Source organism: Thunnus thynnus, chromosome 4, assembly GCF_963924715.1.
Source record: "Thunnus thynnus chromosome 4, fThuThy2.1, whole genome shotgun sequence".
NCBI classification, from domain to species: Eukaryota; Metazoa; Chordata; class Actinopteri; order Scombriformes; family Scombridae; genus Thunnus; species Thunnus thynnus.
Window position 1 is genome coordinate 20,385,091 of NC_089520.1, and position 23,778 is coordinate 20,408,868.

At 40.1% G+C, this 23,778-nt stretch overlaps 3 protein-coding genes across 3 annotated transcripts in view; 1 reads left to right on the forward strand and 2 right to left on the reverse strand.

Annotated features, from left to right (window-relative positions):
* The first annotated feature begins 396 nt into the window (after nucleotides 1-396).
* On the forward strand, nucleotides 397-10,616 carry cse1l (CSE1 chromosome segregation 1-like (yeast)). Its single transcript, XM_067587393.1, has 25 exons — nucleotides 397-512; nucleotides 1,324-1,419; nucleotides 1,567-1,709; nucleotides 1,891-1,992; nucleotides 2,106-2,251; nucleotides 2,385-2,475; nucleotides 2,609-2,716; nucleotides 3,872-3,964; nucleotides 4,067-4,234; nucleotides 4,327-4,456; nucleotides 4,593-4,658; nucleotides 4,894-5,096; nucleotides 5,227-5,311; nucleotides 5,547-5,608; nucleotides 5,695-5,831; nucleotides 6,384-6,487; nucleotides 6,624-6,721; nucleotides 6,829-6,979; nucleotides 7,085-7,293; nucleotides 7,445-7,542; nucleotides 7,659-7,744; nucleotides 7,870-7,951; nucleotides 8,500-8,646; nucleotides 9,495-9,726; nucleotides 9,930-10,616. Exons 2-25 carry the CDS (start codon nucleotides 1,335-1,337, stop codon nucleotides 10,017-10,019), a joined length of 2,916 nt encoding a protein of 971 aa, XP_067443494.1. The 5' UTR covers nucleotides 397-512; nucleotides 1,324-1,334; the 3' UTR covers nucleotides 10,020-10,616.
* LOC137181582 (retinol dehydrogenase 10-B-like) lies at nucleotides 10,439-13,910 on the reverse strand. The gene is made up of 5 exons (XM_067587394.1): nucleotides 13,281-13,910; nucleotides 11,703-11,801; nucleotides 11,414-11,559; nucleotides 11,191-11,322; nucleotides 10,439-11,043 (listed from the first exon to the last, which is right to left on the reverse strand). The coding sequence occupies exons 1-5, from the start codon at nucleotides 13,728-13,730 to the stop codon at nucleotides 10,923-10,925; spliced, it is 948 nt and encodes a 315-aa protein (XP_067443495.1). The 5' UTR covers nucleotides 13,731-13,910; the 3' UTR covers nucleotides 10,439-10,922.
* Nucleotides 13,911-16,305: 2,395 nt separating this feature from the next.
* LOC137181583 (potassium voltage-gated channel subfamily B member 1-like) overlaps nucleotides 16,306-23,778 on the reverse strand; it is a 38,311-nt gene continuing 30,838 nt past the window's right edge. Inside the window, exon 2 of the mRNA XM_067587395.1 lies at nucleotides 16,306-22,676. Coding sequence (XP_067443496.1) covers nucleotides 20,814-22,676 — 1,863 coding nt within the window. The 3' untranslated portion in view covers nucleotides 16,306-20,813. The remainder of the gene's footprint in view (nucleotides 22,677-23,778) is intronic.

A 23,778-nucleotide genomic window follows, 5' to 3' on the forward strand; every position in this document is an offset into this window, starting at 1 on the left:
GCAACTTGCATAAAGTGTGATGTGGAAACTTGAAGGCTCCAGTCCACATACACTGAGAATGGACTTTATAGTGAAGTAGGGGATGTCTTGTGTCCAGCAGTTAAACTTTTGAAATTAATATTTGCTTAGCTATAGATTCTGGATTTCTTTTTAATGAGGGAGAAGGAGAATATGTCATTTTAGGGATTTTAATGAGATTATTGAACTTTTTTGTGGACAAACCATAGCAGACACAAATTATTATTCCAAGCAAAGTATTTTTATATATCTTAAAACATGTCTGGAGGAGATCTTTAACGATTATTTAGTGTAAATAGTTGTCTTGTGCTGCTGCACTTGGTGAAGGCCAAACAAGGGGCGTGCCTTACAGCTCTGGTGTGACATCTGCGCTTGCGCAGTATAGTGACCGCGCAGTTCTTTTTTGCTCCAGACGTTTGAAAGCTGGCACGGCGACTACGAGTGTGCGGTCCGAAGTGTGACTCCCCATCCTTTGAGTGAAACTCACTGTAACGGTAAGATGTCTCATTGCATCGGTTATTTTTGACAGTAATGAGAGAGTCAGGCTTGTAAATTGGATCACAGTCTAATATCTTGAATGCGTTTTGTTCAGAAATGAGCTAACTTTATTGTTAGCGCAAAACATATTAGCAAGCTAGCGCTAACATTAGCAGGCTACCTGGAGCTGACTAGCTGATGGATCAGTCTATTCACTGGAAATGGGATATTGCTTTCCATGCCGCTTTTAGATAGTATATTCCGTTATGTTTTTAGTTTGGGACAATGGAGCAATAGTGAACTTCTACTAAATATAACTTTATATAAGTTCCAGCTGATGAAATATTCCGACCACCATGTGCTTATTTTTGAACTTGCAGAAGACAGTCTTTAGCCAGTTAGCTCACACGTTAAGACTTTTACCGATCTGGCGTCCAGATTGAGGCAATGTAGCCGGTGTAGCTAGGTTAGCTGCTAGCAAGCTAACGTCAACGACAGACTGAATGCATTAAATGACTCAAATTAGTTGAGGACCTATGAACAAGATATGCAGAAAGTGTGGTATGGTCTTGTTAGACGTTTAAGCTTTTAAGATGAATTAAGCAGTTAAACTTGACATACATTAGGTAACTTTTAAGTAGCTGTTAGTGCGGTCTTCATGGGGCAAAACACACGCTTGTAAGTGCATTGCTAAATTTTGTGGACAGCATTACGCAGCATTTAGACGTTCATTCATATGTAGTAAGCCATTTAGCCTCTTGAGAAAAGCACTGTCAGTCATCCGTGTTTTTTCTTTCATTGATTCACTGACTGGTTTCTCACCCTCAGTGGCTACGAGCATGGAGCTGAATGATGCTAACCTACAAACCCTCACAGATTTCCTCAGGAAAACACTGGACCCAGACCCGACTGTCCGACGTCCAGGTAAAACAACATCACATGAACTTGCATATTTTAAGACTGTTCAGAAGAATCTTGTTCTCATTGACCTATTTATGTAAATTAATCACATGATTTTGTAATCTCTGCTCTGCTACATCTGTTGTCTGTTTATCTTTTTTTCTTTCCTAGCTGAAAAGTTTCTTGAGTCTGTTGAGGGAAACCAGAACTACCCCTTATTACTTCTCACTTTGCTGGAGAAGTCCCAAGACAACGTGATTCGTGTCTGTGCCGCTGTTACATTCAAAAACTACATCAAAAGAAACTGGCGCATTGTGAGTCTCACTAATTAATATCAACATCAGACATTAAGAATTAGATTGTATCATGCAGTCAGTCATATTTATAAAGGGACAAATATGCATTTAGAATGAAGTGTGAACAGAACTGTTGTATTTGCCTTGTTAACATGTACAATGAATTCAGTATCCAACTTTGTGATTTGTTTTCTCAAAGGTTGAAGATGAACCAAACAAAATCTCTGATCAGGACCGAACGGCAATCAAAGCAAACATCATAAATCTGATGCTAAGCAGCCCAGAACAGATTCAGAAACAGGTACATTATCACATGTCGCAGTGTGTCAAGGGGTCTGATCTATTCTGCCCTGATTTTGAAGTGTGAACGAAGATTTCTCAACCAAGCCACTGTTTGTTCATCTGTTTCCATAGTTGAGTGACGCTATCAGCATCATAGGGAGGGAAGACTTCCCTCAAAAGTGGCCTGACCTTCTCACAGAGATGGTGACCCGCTTCAGAAGTGGAGACTTCCACATCATCAATGGAGTGCTTCGCACTGCACATTCCCTCTTCAAGAGGTAACACTAACTTCTTAATCTGTGGAATCTTTAAAAAAAAAAAAAAAATTGATTAACTTAATACAGAAAGTTTCAAAGCTTTTCTCCCCCTCGCCTTGTCTCACCCCTTGCTGCTTTTTTTTTTCCTCCTAAGGTACCGCCATGAGTTCAAGTCAAATGAACTTTGGTCGGAGATCAAACTAGTTCTGGACACATTTGCCCTACCTCTGACAGAGCTTTTCAAGGTTTGTAATAATTTACAAGTACTACAAGTACATTATTTGGCATATAATATCTAACAAATATTGAGATTGAGTCATGATGACATCCTAATGTGACCAAGCATTTATAGTCACTTTTCCGTCTTCTTTGTTGCAGGCCACTATTGAGTTGTGTCAGACTCATGCTACAGACATCAATGCCTTGAAGGTCCTCTTCTCCTCCCTCACTCTGATCTCCAAGCTTTTCTACAGTCTTAACTTCCAGGTAAGTTCGGTTTGGTCTATACTTAAATGCTTTGCTGTTTTGGACAGGTGCAGGGTCTCATTCATAATTGAGGTAATAAAGAATACATAAGAAGTAGTTGTTGTTTTCTTGGTTCTTGATGGTTGGGAAAGTCTCGGGTCTGTTTCTGTTTTGAAAACCTGATGTTGTTCTGTACCAGAGTTAGGCCACCTCTCGTACTCAATCACACTACATTGAATTATTAAAGCAACAGCAAATGGTTGGTAGCCCTAATACGTTTGTATGTAGTTATTTGGTAGATATATTGGCTGGCTGTGTACAGCTTTTTAACAGCTGTTGTAGAAGGCTTGTTTACAGTGAGCTATGAGTTCTGTTCAGACCTCAGCAGTTGTTTGATGGTCTGGTAGAGCTTCACAGAAAGCCGTTCTGTATAGCTTCCATTATATACAATGTTTCTTGCTGTTAAACAGCTGAACATTGAATTGTTGGGGGGTTTTTTTGTTTGTTTTTTTTTTTTTTTTAGTGTAAGTGTTGTTTTTAAAGCTCTCCTGTGTCGTAAAAGTTAATATCAAGTCCCTAAACAACTGCTTAGATACGAACAAGATTGATGCAATGAGCATACTATGTAGTTATCATATATAGATATTTATAGTTATTTTCATGTGGCTGATCTAAGCCTTTTAGAGCCAATCAATCATTTTGGCATTAAAAATAATTTAAAAAATCTAATTATAACAAATTATCCAAATGGGGTCCCATGGTTACTTTGTTTTATTATTTTGGATTGAAATGTAATGCAAGGAGATGGTTATTAACAATAATCAGGGTTCCTTACTAGTGATTCCACTGACAAACTGTTTATTTATTGAATTTACAGGAAATGTGCTATATTGGGAAATGATATTTTGGTCATATTGCACAGCCCTATTGTCAAGTTGATTTCAAACATAAAGATCAACCCTAATGTGCATTCATTTTGCTTTGGAAAGGGTATAAAATTTTCTCTTTCAAAGTCTTAAAAAGCATTCAATTTGATTTCAAAAAGTGTGCAGCAGCCCTGTAATAAACACAAGCAAATGATGCACAAGCATTCTCAGTAATAGCATTGTTATTAAAATACAAATTATCAGTGATGTGAAACTTCTGCTTAGAACTGTCCTCTGCATTATTATACAGGACCTTCCAGAGTTTTTTGAAGACAACATGGAAACCTGGATGACCAATTTTCATGGCCTACTGACTTTGGATAATAAACTTTTACAAACAGATGTAAGTATCTTCTTTTTTTACTCATGCAAAAAATGCCAACATTGCTGCGCTACAAAGTGGTCTTTAACTTATGTGTTTGTGTCCGTTATGGCAACTCCCTAGGATGAGGAGGAGGCGGGTCTCTTGGAGTTGCTGAAGTCTCAGATCTGTGACAACGCTGCTCTTTACGCTCAGAAGTATGACGAAGAATTCCAGCCGTACCTGCCTCGTTTCGTCACTGCTATCTGGAACCTGTTAGTTTCTACGGGCCAGGAAGTCAAATACGACCTGGTGAGCGTACTGATCCCCGACTCAATTTCTGTGTTCTTTTTTTAAGTTCATGTTCCTTGCGCTAACAATATACAACCTCGTCTTTGTTGCAGCTTGTCAGCAACGCTATTCAGTTCTTGGCATCGGTCTGTGAAAGGCCACACTACAAGCATCTATTTGAGGACCAGAATACTCTCACTAGCATTTGTGAGAAGGTCATTGTTCCCAACATGGAGTTCAGAAGTAAGTAAATACTTTCTTCTCTGAGTCTTCGGATTTCACCTGGAAATGTTATCATTAGCAGACTGATTCAGTCATCTGCTAGCTTGGATACAAATGTGCGCTTATACTGACCAGATTGCCTTTAATCTCTGATTAGGTGCAGATGAGGAGGCCTTTGAAGATAACTCTGAGGAATACATCCGGAGGGACCTTGAAGGATCTGGTAAAGACATAAGAAAATATCTATTTCCTTCTTACATTGTGAATGTTACGGTTGTTTGGAATACCAGCCAGGTGTCTCTCATTTAAGACAAGTGTAAGTCCACATGTGTAATTGGTTGGTTAGGTAGGATGTATGTATGCAAAATTTCAAGGGAAGGTTTCCACATACAGCCTGGTAAATAATTGACAGTTGACAAAACCTTACCTATTATAACCATGTCCCCATCCTTTCTCAGACATCGACACTCGGCGTAGGGCGGCGTGCGACCTGGTGAGAGGCCTTTGTAAATTTTTCGAGGGCCCAGTCACAGCAATCTTCTCTGGTTATGTCAATTCAATGTTGGCAGAATACGCCAAGAACCCTGGGTCGAACTGGAAACACAAAGATGCCGCCATCTACTTGGTCACATCACTGGCATCGAAAGCACAGACGCAGAAGGTATTGTTGACATAGATTTTTAGTCTTATTGAATATGCAGCTGTTAATACTGTGCACCTTTTTATAAACTGTTTGACGTAATTGATATGATTGGGTTGTTTCTTATTTTTGTCTTTTTCTTCCCCACCAGCATGGTATCACACAAGCCAACGAGTTGGTGAATCTCACTGAATTCTTTGTGAACCACATTCTTCCAGACTTAAAATCCCAAAACGGTAAGAATACTCTCAAAGGCCTCAATATGCTGCAAAATGTCTCTTGTGTTATAACAGCTGGGTAATGGTTGCCTTTGACTTTGTATTCATTTTTGATTAGTAGCTGAGCAGTTAAGATAAAGATAGAAATGCAATAGTGCATCTTGTGACAGTAACAGCAAACTGATTACATTTGAATGTCCAAATTTTGAGTATACACATTAATAAGCTTTAATCGATTATGCCGTTATTGCAGTTAATGAGTTCCCAGTGCTGAAGGCAGATGCCATCAAGTATGTCATGATCTTCAGAAGCCAGGTACGAACTCTTCCTTTTCTCCGCAACTTAAATTTCAAAAGCCCAGATGAATATGTTACAGAGGCCCTTTTGTCCTTTTCCTCCAGCTTCCTAAGGAGCAGCTGCTGCAGGCTGTTCCTCTACTGATAACTCACCTGCAGGCAGAGAGCACTGTGGAGCACACGTACGCTGCCCACGCCTTGGAGAGGCTGTTTACTATGAGAGGCCCCAACAACACAACACTGTGAGTGTCAATCAATAAAGTGAAAGATGCTATAAACCAAAATAGTTGTTGGCCTCCAGCATTGCTCTCACCTTTTTCCCTATATATCTTCTCCTTTAGTCCCTAAATTCTGTAACCTCTCCCTATCCAGTTTATAACAAATTAAAAGGAAAATTGTCCACGGAGAGCAATTCTGACTGGTGCCTCAAATCACCTCACTGATTTTTTTATTTTTTTTTTAATATATTTGGGATGACAAACAATATGTGCACTTTTAAGGAGTGAAAGATCAATTTTAGTGGTAGAACTTGACAAGCTTTACATCAAACCCACATTAGGTGAAAGCCAATATTTACATGTGTGATGTGTAATTACCCTTAGTATTGTGATGATTGCCTGTTTTATTTACTTTATGTCCTTGGAATCAACTGTATAAACATCCATCCATATCACTGCAACAATGTCATATTAGTTTCCCAAAAGACAACTGAGATGAAACAATATAGCAGAGTCTGCTCACATTTCTGCATCTTGCTGTAAAGCTACACGTCCATTGTCTTTTTTTTTTTGTAGTATCATCCCTGCAGAGATGGCACCTTTTACTGAACAGCTGCTCAACAACTTGTTCAAGGCACTTGCTCTTCCTGGCTCATCAGAAAATGAATACATCATGAAAGGTGAGCCTGACTTTCCTCTGTCCTCTGAATGCTCCTCAGTCACAGTCAGACCAATTTCAGAGTTATTTTAAGTAGTCTCATCATGTTGTCTCCTTTCTTTTCTTATTTATTTATTTTTTTCTTTTCATTTTTAAAGCCATCATGCGCAGCTTCTCCTTGCTGCAGGAGGCCATTGTTCCCTACATTCCCACTCTGATTGGTCAACTCACTCATAAGCTCCTCTTAGTCAGCAAGGTAACCTGCACTTTCATGCTATTAATGGGTACAGATAGATTAACAAAGATGCCTGTTTGTTCAAGGAATACTCATGGTAACCATTTTTGTCTGTCACTTACTTTCAGAATCCCAGCAAGCCACACTTCAACCACTACCTGTTTGAGTCCTTGTGCCTGTCTGTCCGGATCACCTGCAAGGCCAACCCCGCCACTGTCAGCAGCTTCGAGGAAGCACTCTTCCCTGTTTTCACAGAGATCCTTCAGAACGATGTCCAGGGTGTGCCTTTTTAAAATAGATTTGTCGTCGTGTAGATGACACGCTGATAAACATTGCTGGTGGCTGAGAAGAGGCAACTCATCTTCCATTTGTCTTGTGTTACAGAGTTTCTCCCGTACGTGTTCCAGGTGATGTCTCTCCTCCTAGAAATCCACTCCAACTCTATTCCCGCTTCCTACATGGCTTTATTCCCTCACCTGCTGCAGCCTGTGCTATGGGAAAGGACAGGGAACATCCCTCCTCTGGTGCGCCTGCTTCAGGCTTACCTGGAGAAGGGAGGTGCCACTATTGCCAGCTCTGCTGCCGATAAAATAGTGAGTGGTGACAGTGTTGTGTCCAGCAGAAAAATAGTAATGTTGTAAATGTCTGCAGTTAAATTGATGTATTTATGGATTATATAATTTATCCTATGTGTGACCTGTATATTGACGTTTGGGTCTTGTCTTGCTCATCTTCCCTCCTCAGCCGGGCTTGCTTGGAGTTTTCCAAAAGCTCATTGCCTCCAAGGCCAACGACCACCAAGGCTTTTACCTGCTCAACAGCATCATAGAGCACATGCCCCCGTAAGTTGATTATAATTGGTCTCCTCAGTGGCCTATCTATAAAATGTCATGCCTGGTGAAATTGATTGTTTGAGGTCCTGACATGTTTTGTTGACTTCCTTTTTTTCTTTTGTCAGAGAGTCAATCACTCAGTACAGGAAACAGATCTTCGTTTTGCTCTTCCAGAGGCTACAAAGCTCCAAAACCACCAAGTTCATCAAGAGTTAGTACAGTCATTTCACTTCCTACATTCACGAGCTGTTAATTTTTCGACTATGGTCAGTGACTGAGCATGTGCCTGTTCACTTGTAACATCTTGTGACTTCTTGTTTTTTGTTCTTCTCACAGGTTTCTTGGTGTTTATCAACCTGTATGGTGTCAAATATGGAGCTATTGCACTTCAGGAGATTTTTGACAGCATCCAGCCGAAGTAAGTGCATTTTGAATACAAAAGGAGTGGGAACACAGTGGGAACATGACAACTACTTACTTACTTCAAATAGGACACAATTTTTAAGAAATACTCCATCAAAAACCTACGTTTTGAATATCAAACACTCACCCCCCTGTAGACTTTAAAGGTGGCTCTGAAAAGTGTGTAGCCTAGTCTTTCATAGGGGACAGCAGCTGTGGTCCACTTGAATTCGGAGGTTGCAAAGGATTCCAACAGTGACTCAGTTTTATGGTAAAAATGTATCAAAGGTGATTCTAGTGTGTCTGCAACACTGCTATATGTCCCATTTTAGACACATTTTTAGACCGGATTGTATTAATTTATGTAACTGACTAAACGATTAGTCTAAAAAGAGACTAAGAGAGAAAATGAGAGTGGGGCGCATTAATTTAAATACAATCTGCAACCACAACACTTGTGTTCCTAATCCCAAAGCCTTTGCAGGTTTACAGTGTGTCCTACGTTTAATCTCGTTGCAGACCAGTGAAAAGGTGCATTAATCCTGTTAACTTTTTGTATTGCAGAATGTTCGGTATGGTGTTGGAGAAAATAGTTATTCCAGAGGTTCAGAAGGTGTCTGGAGGAGTTGAAAAGAAGATCTGTGCTGTCGGCATTACAAAAATCCTTACTGAATGTCCTGCGATGATGGACACAGAGTACACTAAACTCTGGTAAGAAATCAGCCTCAATGAAACAACCTTTTCATTTATTTTCTTCATGCAGTTACTTGGTTAAATCCCTGACGCATCCATCGCACATTCGTTTTCACTTAAGTTCTCTGATGAATCATCCTTTGAGGACTGTGCGGGCAGGTTCAAACTGTTTGATTGACACCCTCACCCTTCTGTTGGTGACATTATGCATCAGTCCACCCAATTACTACCTGACTCTAGAGGTCTAATAAGATTGATTGAACAGAGCCTTCAATATCTGTTAAATATCAGATATCATCTAATCTGATGTCCCGGCTTGTTTTTCATTTTCCAACTTGTAGTTTTCCGCCCCAACCAACGTTGCCTCAAGTGACATCACTTGAGGGAATTGATCAGACTTTGTGCAGCTCCCTCTGGAGCCACAAAAAGCTTTTTTTTATACAACCTTTTTCACATATGCAGTAGTACTCCCCAAGACCTGTATACACACTTTGATGTGTAAAATCTGTTAAGTTCCCCTTTCAATAAATAAACATTATTATAGTCAGAATATCCATGACTGTAATGTACAATATTTAATGTTTTTCATAGTTTAGTGTAGTAGGTAGCACTGCATATAATTGGATGTTACTGGGTACCCCTGAATGAAGTAAAGCAGCAGAAGCTGCCCTGACCTGTTTATAGTGAAGTTTTCAGCAGTACAAGTTTAAAAATGACACATTTGTGTAGATTTTCTTGGTGTCTTGATGATGTTACTGAAACTAGCACTTTGCTAAGCATTGACTTTACATTGGATTCCAAATTCCAAATGTTTTATTCCAGACAAAAAATTAACCAGTGATTTGGGTTTATATGTGTTTATTCAGGACCCCACTGCTCCAGGCCCTCATCGGCCTGTTTGAGCTGCCAGAGGATGACAGCATCCCAGATGATGAGCACTTCATTGATATTGAAGACACACCAGGCTATCAGACAGCATTCTCACAACTGGCCTTTGCCGGGAAGAAGGAGCACGACCCGATCGGAGATGCTGTCGGCAATCCCAAAATCTTGCTGGCCCAGTCGCTCCACAAGCTTTCTACTGCCTGCCCAGGAAGGGTATGTTTAGAAATGCAGCAGATGTTTAGTGTGTTATGCCAAAACTAATCTTTGGTGATTTATATGTCATAACATGGCTTAGTTGTGTTTGGAATAAAAGAACTTTGAAGATTGTTGCCGAATGAACGGCATGTGCTCTGCTACAAAAAGCAAATAAGTGAATCTTGCTTCTTGTCCATTTTTTCTTTTTGTTTTTGGTGCAGGTTCCCTCAATGCTGAGCACCAGTCTGAATGCAGAAGCTCTCCAGTTCCTGCAGGGTTACTTACAGGCGGCCACCGTGCAGTTGGTTTGAAAGTGACGTGATGGTGTTCGCTTAGTAAGGAGACCACAATACACTGCAGGAGTAGCCACAGTGGCTTCAGGTCACAAAGAGACCTGCTTCAGCTGAACTTTACAGTCTTTACAGATTTGGTTTTGACTTGACAGTTATATGATGGATTTGCCAGAGAAATTACAGTTCTTCTTGAATTTAGGGTGTGTTCTCTGATGGAAGTATTTTTTTTTTTTTTTTAAGGTTTTTAAAAGACATGACCAAAAAGTTAACATAACTGAATCACTGTTTGGGCTCTTTGTTTGCTGTGTGGCAAAGGCTAACAAGGATTTGGATATCAACTTCTGATGCAATTATCAGTTTATTTCAGCGGAGGTAAATTTTAGCAACATTGTGGAACGTTGAACATCTGAATCATATGGGAGGGATTTCTTTAGCGCTTTTTTTTTTTTTCCTGTTTGAATTTATTTTAACGGTTGAAGAAGACCGTAGTCTGTGGCTCAAACATAAAGCTTAATATTTTTCTGTTGCATGTTTCCTGTAGATTTGTTAATGTCTAGTCTTTGTTTCTGCACTGTTTGTTAATGTGAATAAAAAGAGGCACTTGTATAGATCGGTTATCATTGCACTCTCATCAGTTTTTCTATCAACAGTGTTTTGACTAATTAATCTTACTTTGTGCCTCCTCCTGTTTAGAGATTAATAACATTATTCTTACATTAAAGAAGTTTCCTTTTCATTGAGCAATCCCTGGCCCTTCAGATCCAATTATACTTTTGTATAACTGGAAATGACCCAACATTGTTGTGGCACTGGTATTGGGCACTCCCTTCAGATAACAAAATAATGTATGATATATGAGCCTTTGGTTTTTGCATTGGTCCATTATTTAACAATGTTGTTAAACAGATTGACAGAGGGGTTTTAGTAGGATTTGACATGGCCATTGGATGTCTTCTGTTCAACATTCTTGATGAAGGGTAGCATGCATTTGTCTCCTCCCATGAAGCGATATGTTGCAACATTTGCCTCCCAAGGTAGCAATCTGGAGAAGGAAGGGAAGAAAACGAAACAAGTCCCAAGTTATTGTCTTTGGTTCCAATATATTTCTCATCCATAATGGCATTCCCTCTCTGGGCTTAAAAACAGATACTGTATGTGTTGTTTTGTAAATGACCTGATCAGTACTTACGCTCGTGTCAGAAAGGGGATGTACATGAGGCGAGGAATGCAGATCATCTGCTGCTCTGCTAAAATGGCTTTCATAGACTGCTGTACAGTGTATAGGGGCTTCAGAGGTGGAATTATACTCCGAAGCTCCTTCCTGATAGATGGCAAACAAAGTGGAGAATATAGCATTTAATTATTTTTACTGTCACTAATAAAAAGTGTATTGATCAGTGATGGAATCTCACCTTATTTCACAGCCTGCAAACATCCCTGTGTCGACAATATAAGGGCAAACTAAAGTAGTTTTGATGCCATCCAGGTTTTCTGCGAGCAGCTCGTGGGTCAGTGACTCGTGGAAACCAACAGCCCCAAACTTACTGGCGCAGTAATCCTGGAGGGGAACGAAGATACAACGGTGTGATCAGCATTTAAGAGTTGTCTAGTCAGTAAGCACCACTGTATGTTCTTCATAATATAATATTCTAGGATGTGTCTTGTTTGTGGCTGTGAGAAGTCATTCATCTTGTGTCTTACCTCCACACATGCAGTGCTGAATAGTCCAAGAGCACTGGCAATGGTTACAATGTGACCATGGTTCTTTGCTTTCATCTGTGGCAGGAAGGCCTTTGTCATCTGTTGGGATTGGAAATATAATGTTACAGTAGTATAACAAATAAAGAAGGTGGGCTGATTAATCCATCCACAGCCTTAGATCAACATTGTTCCCCCTCTTTTACCACACAGCACCCTACAGTATTTTCAAGTGAAAATGCGAATTGTTATAAGTAACACAGGAGGACTTTGTATGGTAATAGCATTTATGGGATGAGAGTCAGGTTAGGAAACAAATGCTCAAGCATCCAAATATGTTGAAATATTCTAGCATGGGGACAAACCAGCAACCCAATTAACAGTTTGTAAAAAAAAGACGTGTAAATGGTCTCAGGTTCACCTTTACTTAGTGTGCTAAAATTTCCTTAAATGAATATTTGTCAATGAATACTGTACACACAATTGGAGCACATCAATTGAAATAAAGGTGTCCTGTCTAAAGATTTTGTCACATGGCTTCTCTTCTCCACAGAACTTCAACACAAAATGCAGCAGAGTCCATCATGAGGCTCCTGTCATATTGTTGCAATGTGTTACGGTAAATGGTGAATATTCTCAAACAAAACCATATTTTGATTACCACAAATAAAATCACAACACCTTGAACCTGAATCTGTGGCCTCAGACGACCAACCCCCCAAACCATGAATTAACTGTTTGGTAGTTGGTTTGTGTCAATTTGATTAATTGTTACTTTATTTGGCAATATGGGAATATGCACTACTTAAATGCAATATAATCTGAGATGAAATGGGCTTTATTGTTAGGAGGTTTCTACTTTCTTGAGGATATGCCCATGAGTTATGAGTTTATTATTATTATTAAATTGATATTTTTTGTGTATGTATAATGTTTATAATAATGTTTAGTGGGGGCACTTAAGGTTTAATAGGGACCCAGCTGCTCATAGGGTCTGGAACAGCTGCCAGTTTTCCCTCCTCTACCAGATGAGAAACATTAGAGTGTTGAAGGTGCTTTAACAAAAATAGAGGAAACGCCCACCTACTGTAAGTCTGTCGCTGATGTCCGTGATATTTGGTGCTTATGAGCTTACCCATTCATTGTTAGAGCATGGGACTGCAGGCTTTAAGAGGATCAACAGCAGAATCACATGCTTTCTTAACCGGTGGGCTTCTTTTATTCTGGGGATGAGTGGATAAGGTTGCCGCCCCTTATAACCTCATATTAACTTTTACAGACACTGAAACAACTCCATACTGTGATGTGATGTACCAGCTGGGCTGCCACAGGCTGCTCTGATCTCTTCACACATCAGTGCGCAAACACTGATGCGTGAGGGTGTGTGTGAGTGAGAGAGAGACAGAGAGAGAGGGGGGGGAGGGGGGGAGGGGGGGGGGGGGGGGGGGGGTTAGCAGAGTGAATAGATGTTATGTAATTCATGTCGGGCTGGTGGATGCTGTTAGCTCTGGTTCTAAGCAAAGGTGGACATTCACTGCCTCAAGTGTTCGTGCGTAAAAGATGCGTGCGTCAAAGTCTCACCCAAAAAAGCGCGTGGCAGTTGACGAGCAGAGTCCTCTCCAAAAGCTCGTCAGGACAGTCCAGAAGCCTCCGTCCGGCCACCACGCCTGCGTTGTTGACCAGTATGGAGACATCCCCGACATCCGCTCTCACCTTGTCCGCCGTCTCATAGATGCTCTGGCGGCGGGAAAGGTCCACGGTGTACGTATGCACCTGGACACCACGTTCCCGCGCCAGCTTGGCGGTCTGCTCGTTGGCAGCCTCATTGCAGTCCCACAGCACCAGGCGCGCTCCTTCTTTGGCAAACTCCAGCGCGAACAGCCGACCCAGCGCGCCCCCGGCCCCTGTGATCAAACAGAGCTCCCCATCGATGCTCTTCAACCTCGGCCGAAGGAAAGTTTGAATGACGGCTGTCAGGATGGAGTAGGTCAGGTCGATCAGCATCAGCAGCAGGTCCACTATAACTATCATGATGCTCGAGTCCAGTACTGTCCTTATCTGCTGCACCCAGGAGAAGTTAGAGAGCCACACATGCAGACCGCTAAGCTTTGGAGTTTGTTTCTCTGTGTGACGTGGGATTGGATGGCCATTTTATATAACTTGTGTGTGTGTGTGTGTATGTGTGTTTAGGATTAGGACGGGGACTGATGGTGGCCACCAATAGAAGGGCTTTTTGTCTAATGACTGACTGACTAACCCGTGCACATTCATAACTCCTTCATAAACAGTGGCTGAGTATGAGGCAGGGATTAAGAAAACACTCAAGTCTCTTTTCTCTGGAGTCCAGAGCCAAAGCCAGCATATGACACACTGGACAAACCAATGAAGTTATTACATAATATGTATTTTATTTAATATGAAGATGAACAAAACCATACATGCAAATTATAGACGAATACACTGTCATCTCTCACCATGTTAATGTGTTTTTTACCTGAATTTGCATGACCAAAAACTTTAGGAGCATACACTTCTCTTGTTCATTTTGAAGCTTTTTTTAATTAATAGTTTGAGCAGTCTAGTCAAGTATGCAGTGGCTCCAGTTTTTTTGTGTTTCAGCATTCAGCTGTGACTCATCACACAACAAAAATATTCTGAAACAGTAGGTTATGTAGTGAGCTCTGAGGCAAACAAGACCAGCCTCTAATTATTGTGTTTCTGCAGACTTTTCAGAGTGCTCTTTCAAAAGGCTAAAACATAGTGCGGAGAAACCAAAAGAACAAAAGACTCAATAGATGTCTCTGTGGTGTCACTCAAAGGTTGACACAGGTTATAGTTACTGTTGTAGGTGGAATAGATTTTTGTCTTCACTCTAAAATGTGAAGGTGTCATATTTTAATAACGCTTTGTGTATTTTTTCTCAATCTGTGAGGGCTTTCATTCTGTTCCTCCTGTGCTGTAACCACTGAAGCTGAAGAGTGGTTATTGAGTGAGATTTCACTACAATACTTCTTACCCACAGTCTGTAAACCAAACATTCTCCTTTTTTTCATGTAACCAAACATCTTAGTGTTTTTTAACTAAATATGATGATATAACGTAATTAGATTTTAATCAAAGTAATGCAGTCAATCACAGCTTTTGGTCAGTCAGGTGAGAGAGTTAACGTCTTTCAATATGTGGACACAGTTCTTTTGTCCTTTTAAAAGATCACAATTAATGTTTTGTTGTAACTTTTACTCTGAGCTTCATTTGACTTGTATGTAAGATCTGTGCCTCTGTCACAGTTGACCACTGTAAACTACTTTTACACAAGTATGATGTTTTGAGTATTTTTTTCCACAACTGGTCATCTATCACGTAGACATTCCTTTCATCTGTTATAGAAAGTTATTCCTGATCCATGATGTGAGGTGGATTATCTGAAACTGTTAAGGTGATAAACTGCTTAGCACGTGTGCACAAATCCCTAATATGTAAAATTTTAAATAAGTGTACATTTTGGAAAATTACTCTTTTTTCCCCTCTGTTACATTTCATTCTGTTGTTTCAAAACACTAAATTGTACTTGACGCAGCATTCAGGCTTTAGTGGTTTTTGGTAAAGTTTTTGTTGCAGAGAGATTGCTTCTCATGGCAGTTAAGACTGTTTATGTCGTCTTGGGAAAAGCCTGAAGTTGTGACTGGCATTGACTGTGATGTAATCCTCTTCAAAACTGTGGTCATAATGTAGCATGACGAAATGTCACAAAACAGAGAGATTTAACTACATTAATATTGATCTGATAACACCTCATGACCCAAAAAAGAAACTGACCTCTATCTGATGAGAGTTTGGCTTTTGTTTCTGGTAAGATGTTGTTTAAAAGAGGGATAATGGTTGTGAATGAAACGACCAGTATACCATACATTTGATCATAATCCCAATTTTAGTGAATCAAAATAGTTGGAAATAGTTCAATAAAATTGTGTTGAACATGATTAGTGGATAAAGCAGTTGGTCCATTGACAGAAAATTGTATCCAATCTTGATAATTGCTTAATCATTTGAATAATTTGTCTGACAAAAATGCACAAAGCTTGTCAGGATTTGCTACTTTTCTGTGTTTTATAACATTGTAAGTATTATTATCTTTGGGTTTTAGAAAAACAAGCAATGTAAATGTCACATGGGCTGAGGAACATTGTGATGAACATTTTTCCACATTTTTTTAAAAAACATTTTATTGACCAAATCGGTAATCAGAAAAGTAAAATATAAGACTGCTATAGACCTTATGAACTGCAATTGTCAACTTTTATTAGAAACTATGAACTGATCATCTTCCAGTGATAATTGTTTCCTTATATTTTACTTAAAGAAGACTAGATGTTACCGTGAATGTCAATCGTTGTGTGAAGTGAATACTTTTATATGTTTTAATTTTAATACAGAACACTGGAGGGTGCTGTTGTATAAGATACACAGTCTCCATTCACCAAACACCAGCTCAGGCATTGCACAATCTCACCATCTTGCTCTTGTGTATTACACTCCTGTTGTATGTATTCAGTGGTTTTTATAAAAACACATTTCAGCTGATGAAGTGAGGCTCACAGGACCAACACTGGATTATTGTCTTTTATTAAGCATCAGTCAGTAAAAGGAGAAAATTGCTTCCAAATTGCTCATCATAGACATTTTCCTATAGCTTCTTAGGTTATATTTACAAGTTCTGTGTGTCAAAGTTTAATAGCGCTACATGCGTTGAACAACAGGAAACCACAAAGATAATATTCTACAAAGTCAACTGGTACAAAGTATGAAACTTTACAAAACAAACATTACCTGTGTGAGTTGAACAGAGGTGATTATTTCCCCAAAGAAGGGGGAAGATTCTGAAAATTAAATTATGTGTCTGCATTTGGCTTAAACCTCTTATGCAGCAGATTGTGCTTAAAGAAATGGTTACATAATCATATTATACCTTGTGCTTTTGGGCATTGTTTTTCAACCAATATGTACCTTTTATATGGTGACATTTTTATTTGCATGGTGACTAGACAGCAGATTGTTTAATTCAGGAAAATCAATAAAGTGCAGTTTAGAAAAAACAAAGAAAAAAAAGATATAAAAAGCAATAAGGACATTAATAACATTCACCCAACAGAGAAAAAAAACAATTGTAACCATTTAAATAGACTATGGCTTGTTTGGATGTAAGTCCACTATGATGAGAGGCTCATTTCCAAAGATTTGTTATTATTTACTGCATGTCTGAGTGTTGTATGATGAATGCTTATGAATCTTCACTCTTCACTGTGCAGCGCACCCTCCCTTTCTATCTTTCTAGTCTTTTCTTTGGGTCTCGAAAGCCTTCAGTAGTGAAAGTTATATGACCATTTGTCAGTTTGACATTTTTATCCCATTACCATGCAGCGTTAAGGGCTGGGCTGCAACAAATCCCACACACCAGTGACTGTATAGTTTCCTGTAAGCTGAACAGCCTTCTTAGCCTTCCTCTACCAGACTGCTTTGTTACAAAGTTTGTTTCTCAGAGCTCCATGACACCATCTGACCAAAGACATTTCTGTAACTGAGCCTTTCCTGCTGTCCCAGACCCTCCCTTTGCATGCCCAGGATGATATTTATAGAATCACAGAAATGAACGCATCCTCACCCCAACTGCCATTTTGCATCGTCATTCTGCACAAAAGACTCAAACACGAGGCCAGTCCTTGTAGTAGAAAAATACACACAAGTTCTGTGTGCATAATCTCACTATGTAATTTTCTCAGTGACAGAACATGATGGCCATCATCTTGCCTGAGGGATTTTTTACCCTCTCAAAAATGCATCAAAAGAGCTGAAAGAGCTTATGAATGCCTTATGATTCAATGCTTTGAATGGTCATCTTTTCTGTGTTGAGGAGTTATTTGTGCTGAAGTTGGACACAAAGTGGAGGAGCGTATAGTTCTCCTGCCATCAAAAGGGATGTCAGTTGTAATCAGACTGACAGATCTGCTGCACAGCTCTCTCTGTCACACACCGCTTGTTCCTATTCCATTTACATTTCACACTCACTCCCTCCATGGGAGTTAGGTAGCTGAAGTGAACATACACATAGCAACAGCACCTTAGTTTCAGGGGGTTTGTGGCTGACGTTGCGGTCAGGCTATGTTCTTTTGTAACTCGCTGAAGTGTTTGTGTGTGTGTGTTAGTGAATTTAAGAGAATAAAAGGATGATGTGGCAGTAGAAAGGCCCACAGCCCAGTTTTCTGTTGACATAATTTCTTTAACAATGGAGGCTTCAGCACACTGAAGCCACAGGTTAGGAGGGAAAAAGGAGATGGATGAATGTTTGAATAAATTAATGCATGAAAAGAGTGTAAATGCTGTGTGTATTTGCTATACGTTATTTGAGCCTTTAAGGACTCCAACACTACAAATTAGGCTACTTGCTTGCATCAAATGTGAGCCATGCAGTCATCTAAACTGTCACCATGGAAACAGTGATTGCTCACTCTACTGAGTGAGTCTGCACCTGTTTGTTTTTTGTGGATTGGGCCTTTTTCATGTAAATGTTTGGTGCATTTAAGTAAGTGCACAAGACAGACATTAGAGGGAGGGGTGTGAATGTCTAATATATCAGTCTGACAGCATGATGACCCAGTTCTCTGGGCGTTTATTTGCTGTAGTTTGTTTAATTGTCATTTGGGCGCCAGTAAACAGGGAGCAGTAACTGTCTCTGTGTGCGGGGCAGGCAGGTGTTAAAAGCAAAGGCACATAAATATCTAACTCATATTATGTGTAATGATTGCAGCAATGGAAAACAGCCATACAGAGTAAATACTTCTATTTTTTAATACTTAAGCTTAATGATTTACTATTAAAAGTAGATGCTTAATAGAATGCTTGCATGATATGTTATAAAGTTAACAATGTTATTTAAACCATGCTTGTATGATTAATGTTGGAACGAGCATGAGGGCACCAGATGATTAACACCCAGCTTGGTCATATGTTTGGAATCAGGTGCATACAGAAAAGCAGGATGCAGGATATTCGGTTGGACTAAAGTTGCCCACAGACACACAAGGTACCTCCATGCAGTTTGTGTGCCTGAGTGGCGAGCTATAGCCATGGGGTGGCTTTATGTTTGTTAGGGATGTCATGTGAACTCATATGAGCATAATGTTTGGGATTTCTGGAAGCGAACCACTTGCCAAAATCCACAGAGTGTAAATAATCAAATTAGCTTTTTTGAAAATGGATGTAAATTAAAGTGCGTGTGTTCCCTCTTCATTTTGTGTTTTTGAACCCTGTCAACAGTTTTCTTCTTCAGAGGCCTGACCTCTCATCTGTGAGTTCTCCAGCTTACATGTTTGTACCGAATGAGCAAGTATGGCTCCCTGAAGTATGTCTGCTGTTTAGAAAAGGAATGCTTACTCACTGTTGTCTGTATAAGTTATCAGAAAGAACATTTCTTTGGTTCTTCACATTGCACAAGGACAAAGGGACAGACATTTACAGGGAGACAGTAGCAAACAATACAAATGTATCTACTACAGTATATTGTCTAATAAATGCAACTCCTTCAAAACAATGCAGTACATACTGTATATTGAAATGCAAAACTATGAGATTAGCACAATATATTTGTCTAAGAGTCCATTCTTTTAGAAAATATCTTAAAAATATAAATTATTTTGATTCTTTTCCTGGTACAATAAATGTGTATTTTTGTAATATTCTACTTTTATAGTTATACATGTACAATATTCACATTCCTACAAAACTGGAATGTCAACATGGAAAATCTCTGTGATTTTCAGTGTTGTCTTTCCAGCTATGGTGATGCTCATAAGCACTTTCGTTTTATATGAAGTTCAGTTGATCAGCTACAATAGGAATGATGACTTCTCTGTAACACTTCTGAGAAAGTTTAGGAATAAGATAATAATAATAATAATTCTCCAGATTTCAGAATGAACTTAGATTACACCAATCTGCAGGACACACAATAGACATTTAGAAATAAACAAACAAAAAAAAGTAAACAAACAAGAATAAAGAGTTTTTCTGTGTTCATAATAAAAATGATTATCATGTTAAGGTGCTCTCTCTTGCCGGCAGTCGGGCACAGTGGGAACAAGAAGGAAATCGATGGATGCAGCCTCACAGTGTCTCTCTGTGTTGTCTAACTATATTCTGTGCAGTAAAAAATATCAACAAGCAAGACACTAAGCTCCTGTTGAAAAGAAACAGACGGAAACACTTGATACTCTTCAAGTTCACACTTAAGAGACCAAGAACATAACAATAAATATTCTGTATGTGAAAGATCATTTTTGCACACACTTGTATGTGTATATGCTGTGTGTCTTTGTCTTTCTCTCTTTCACTCACACGAATGTAAAACATGGGAGACAACATGAACTAAGGCCAGTTTGAAGGAAGGAAGTTAAAGGACGCCAACTATACATTTTCCCAACACTTTGCCTTCGTAATGCCACAATTAAACACTGTAACACTATAATTTAAAGAAAAATTTATGTTCCCCCTTCACACTACAACATAGTTGTGTGAACTATCTCAGCTGAATATGTTCCCCAGTTTGCAGTGCCATGTTTCAATGCCCTCTGTGGTTTGCTACTGATTGGACAGCCTTTGCTATCGGCTTTAAAGTGGTATCCAGGGATGTCAGAAAAATAGGTTTTTGCTTATAAAAATGATATACTGTACTCTTATACATAGGCTGTAATTGTTAGATATGATAATGTGGGCTAAAACAAAGGTAAAAATAGTAAAAATGATCTGATGGGCATTCCTTGCCATTTTTAAAACCTCTTAGATCAGTCCTTTCCGAAATTCATTTATTCAGGAGTCATTTGTAGGAAAATGTTTGAGAGCAGAACACAAAGATTTTTCCCATCGTCCACAACTGTTGTATTTTCATGGGATAAGTATTTTGTGTTGCAATTGTTCAAATATTCCTGCAAATGTTTCCAATGCCTTACATATTTTTTGGAAGTTCAGTTTTGTGGAGTTCACTGTACTCATATTTGCTCCCCCTCCCTCTTTGCTTCCTTTTCTCCTGTCTGTTTCCTGTGTGGTCTCTCATTCATCATAACTTTAAGCATTAGAGTGACTCTTCTCTCCCTGAAGTGGCTGTAGTTCCTGAGCCACATGGTTCTCCTGCCCTTCCAGTGGCAGTGTGCTGTTCCCAAGCTTCCTCTGGAGGCCCTCCATGTGGTTGACCCCTTGCTGGAAGCCGGACTGATGGTCAAACTTGGGGCTGGCTTTATCCAGAAGTCTTTGGGATGGGTTGGTGCCTGAACCATCATGCAGGTGCTCCTCCTCATCTGTGTCAGCATCAATGAACTTATTGATGGATGCATCGTGGAATGTGAAGATGCTAGGCAGTAAATTCTCCGGGCTCTTGCTGGGTGTCATGCTGCTGGCAGTTGTGTAGACAGACACTTCAGGGCTCTGAACTGACGAGCTATCTGAGAGGGCCCCTGTCCCTGAATCCTCCCCACCTCTGAAGTTGACCTTGAGCGAGCGGCTTCTGAGTGGGTTGTTGGAGCGCCTGCTCCTGGGGCTGTCAGAATACGGGCCAGTCATGGTGTTTCGTCCTGCCAGGGGCGTAGTGGTACCCTGGGATCCCTCATGCTCATTCTCCAAGGTGGGCTCTAGGCTGGGGTTGGTGCTGACTTTCCCTGGCATGTTGCTGACTGGGCTGTGGGAAAAGCGAGAGCTCTCAGCGAAGTCAGTGGCACAGCTGATGAAGCTGTCAATGCTGGACATGCTTCTGATGTCTGTCACTGCCTCCACTGTGCTTGAGATGGCTTCAGCAGGGATGGTTCCCATCTCCAATTCAGCTCTCTGCCTAACTGGTTTGGATAGCGGCCCTTTTTCCTTGCTGTTGAGGTTTGGTTGTGACTGGGTCTTGGCCATCTTGTTGTACGTCTCCTCCAGTTTCTGAGCACTGAGGTGCTGAGGGCTGCTAGAGGGCTTCGCCTGCTCTTGGTGGCTTGATTCAAGGGTTTTGATGGGGCTGCTGTGGCTCGTTTGTGACTTCAGTTGGGGCTTCTCTCTCTGCAGACTTGGAGACACATGATTATCGAGTACCTTTTCCTTTTTTCCTGTGTTCTCATCAGTTTTTTCCACCATCACATCCATAAGCTCTGCACTGCGGGTAAATGCATCTTTCATATTCATAGAGACAATGCTACCATTTCTCTTAGCCCTCTCCAGGGCTTCCCTTCTTTTGATGGCTTTCTCCTGCCTCTTTTGCTCTTTGTAGAACTCAGAGAAGTTATTCACAATGATGGGGATAGGCAAGGCTATCACCAGCACTCCAGCGATGCAGCACAAACCCCCCACTATTTTTCCCAGTAGAGTTTTTGGATAGATATCTCCATAGCCTACTGTGGTCATTGTAATTGTAGCCCACCAGAAGGAAGCTGGGATGCTTTTAAACTTGGTGTCTTCTTCATCCTTCTCAGCAAAGAACACCAGACTGGAGAAGATCATGATACCCATGGCCAAGAAAAGGATCAGCAGGCCCAGCTCATTGTAGCTCCTCCTGAGGGTGAAGCCCAGAGACTGAAGACCCGTGGAGTGACGGGCAAGCTTCAGAATACGCAGGATCCGCATGATCCTGAAAATCTGGACTACACGGCGGACGTTCTGAAATTGCAGCACACTCTTGTTGGATTCTGTCAGGAAGATGGTGACATAATAGGGCAGGATGGCCAGCAGATCAATAATATTCAAAGGACCCTTAAAGAACTTCCATTTGTTGGGCGAAGAGAGGAAGCGGAGCAGGTACTCCATGGTAAACCAGGCAATACACACAGCCTCCACGTGGGCCAGTTGTGGGTTGTCTGTGGACTGGCCAAATTCATCTGTGTCCTGCAGCTCTGGAAGGGTGTTCAGAGACAAGGCAATGGTGGACAACACAATGAAGAGGATAGAGATAATTGCCAGGATCTGGAAAAAACAAAAGAAAACAATATTGAAAAATATTGAAGAATACACAATAATGTATATAGCCCTGTGCTGTTGTGCCATTTTGGTTGGTCAATCATTTGTCAGTCCATCACTTTGGTCCAGAATAAAATATTTCTAATTATTGGATAGATTACCATGACATTTTGTACAAGCATTCATTTTAATTCCATGATCCCCAGAAGATGAATCCTAATGACTTTGGGGATATCCTGACCTTTCCTCTACCGCCACCAGTACTGTTCTGTTTGTAACTTTGAAAAATAGCTCACTTTTTAAAGTTTGAAAGTGAGTTGGATCAGGTGATTAACCAGATGCAGGGTACGTACCAAAGTACTTACTTAGGCTATTAACAAAATACAATTGGTTTCTGACTAATTGCATGTTCAATCCAGTCTTTCAATCTTTGTCAAACAAGAAACCAACATTTGATCATTAGTACATCCCTGCACTGATGATGGTCGCCTAGACTGAAAATTAAAAGACTGCATTGAATATGCAAGGACTTATCTGTTAACTGCCATCTGTTTTGAGTTTGTGCAAGTGTCCTTCTCAAAACCTTGAACCTGTAGTTGGCACCAATTTTTAAGCTTTCACGTTGAAAACTAAATTTCTCACAATCGTATACACAGCAAACAAAACAATTAGATCCAGCTAGTATTTCTACATCATGTACAATCATACATTTGAAGGAGTAATTATGTATTTTTGCAATTTGAAATGTTGAAAGGCAGAGTAAAGGATACATTTGACAGTTGATGACTGAAAGTTAAAATGCCCCAAAGTGAAATAGTGCTTTGACAATGTCAGAGGAAGAAGATTGGTCCTATGAGAAACTCCATTTTAATGTGTCAGACTGGTTCCATTTGTGACATCAAATTGCGTTTCAAAGCCGGCTAAAATATCTCAACTAGTGATGGCATTTTCTGATGATATTAGTTCATGGCCCATTTAATTTTCTGGCTACTCTCTCCAAAGCATTCATGAAATGTCATGTCAGCATTTCAAAAGAAATAAGGTCAGAGCTAATGTGATCTCTGGGGCAGATGCTTTTTTTCTCTTCAAGTCTTGGTATGTGCATTAC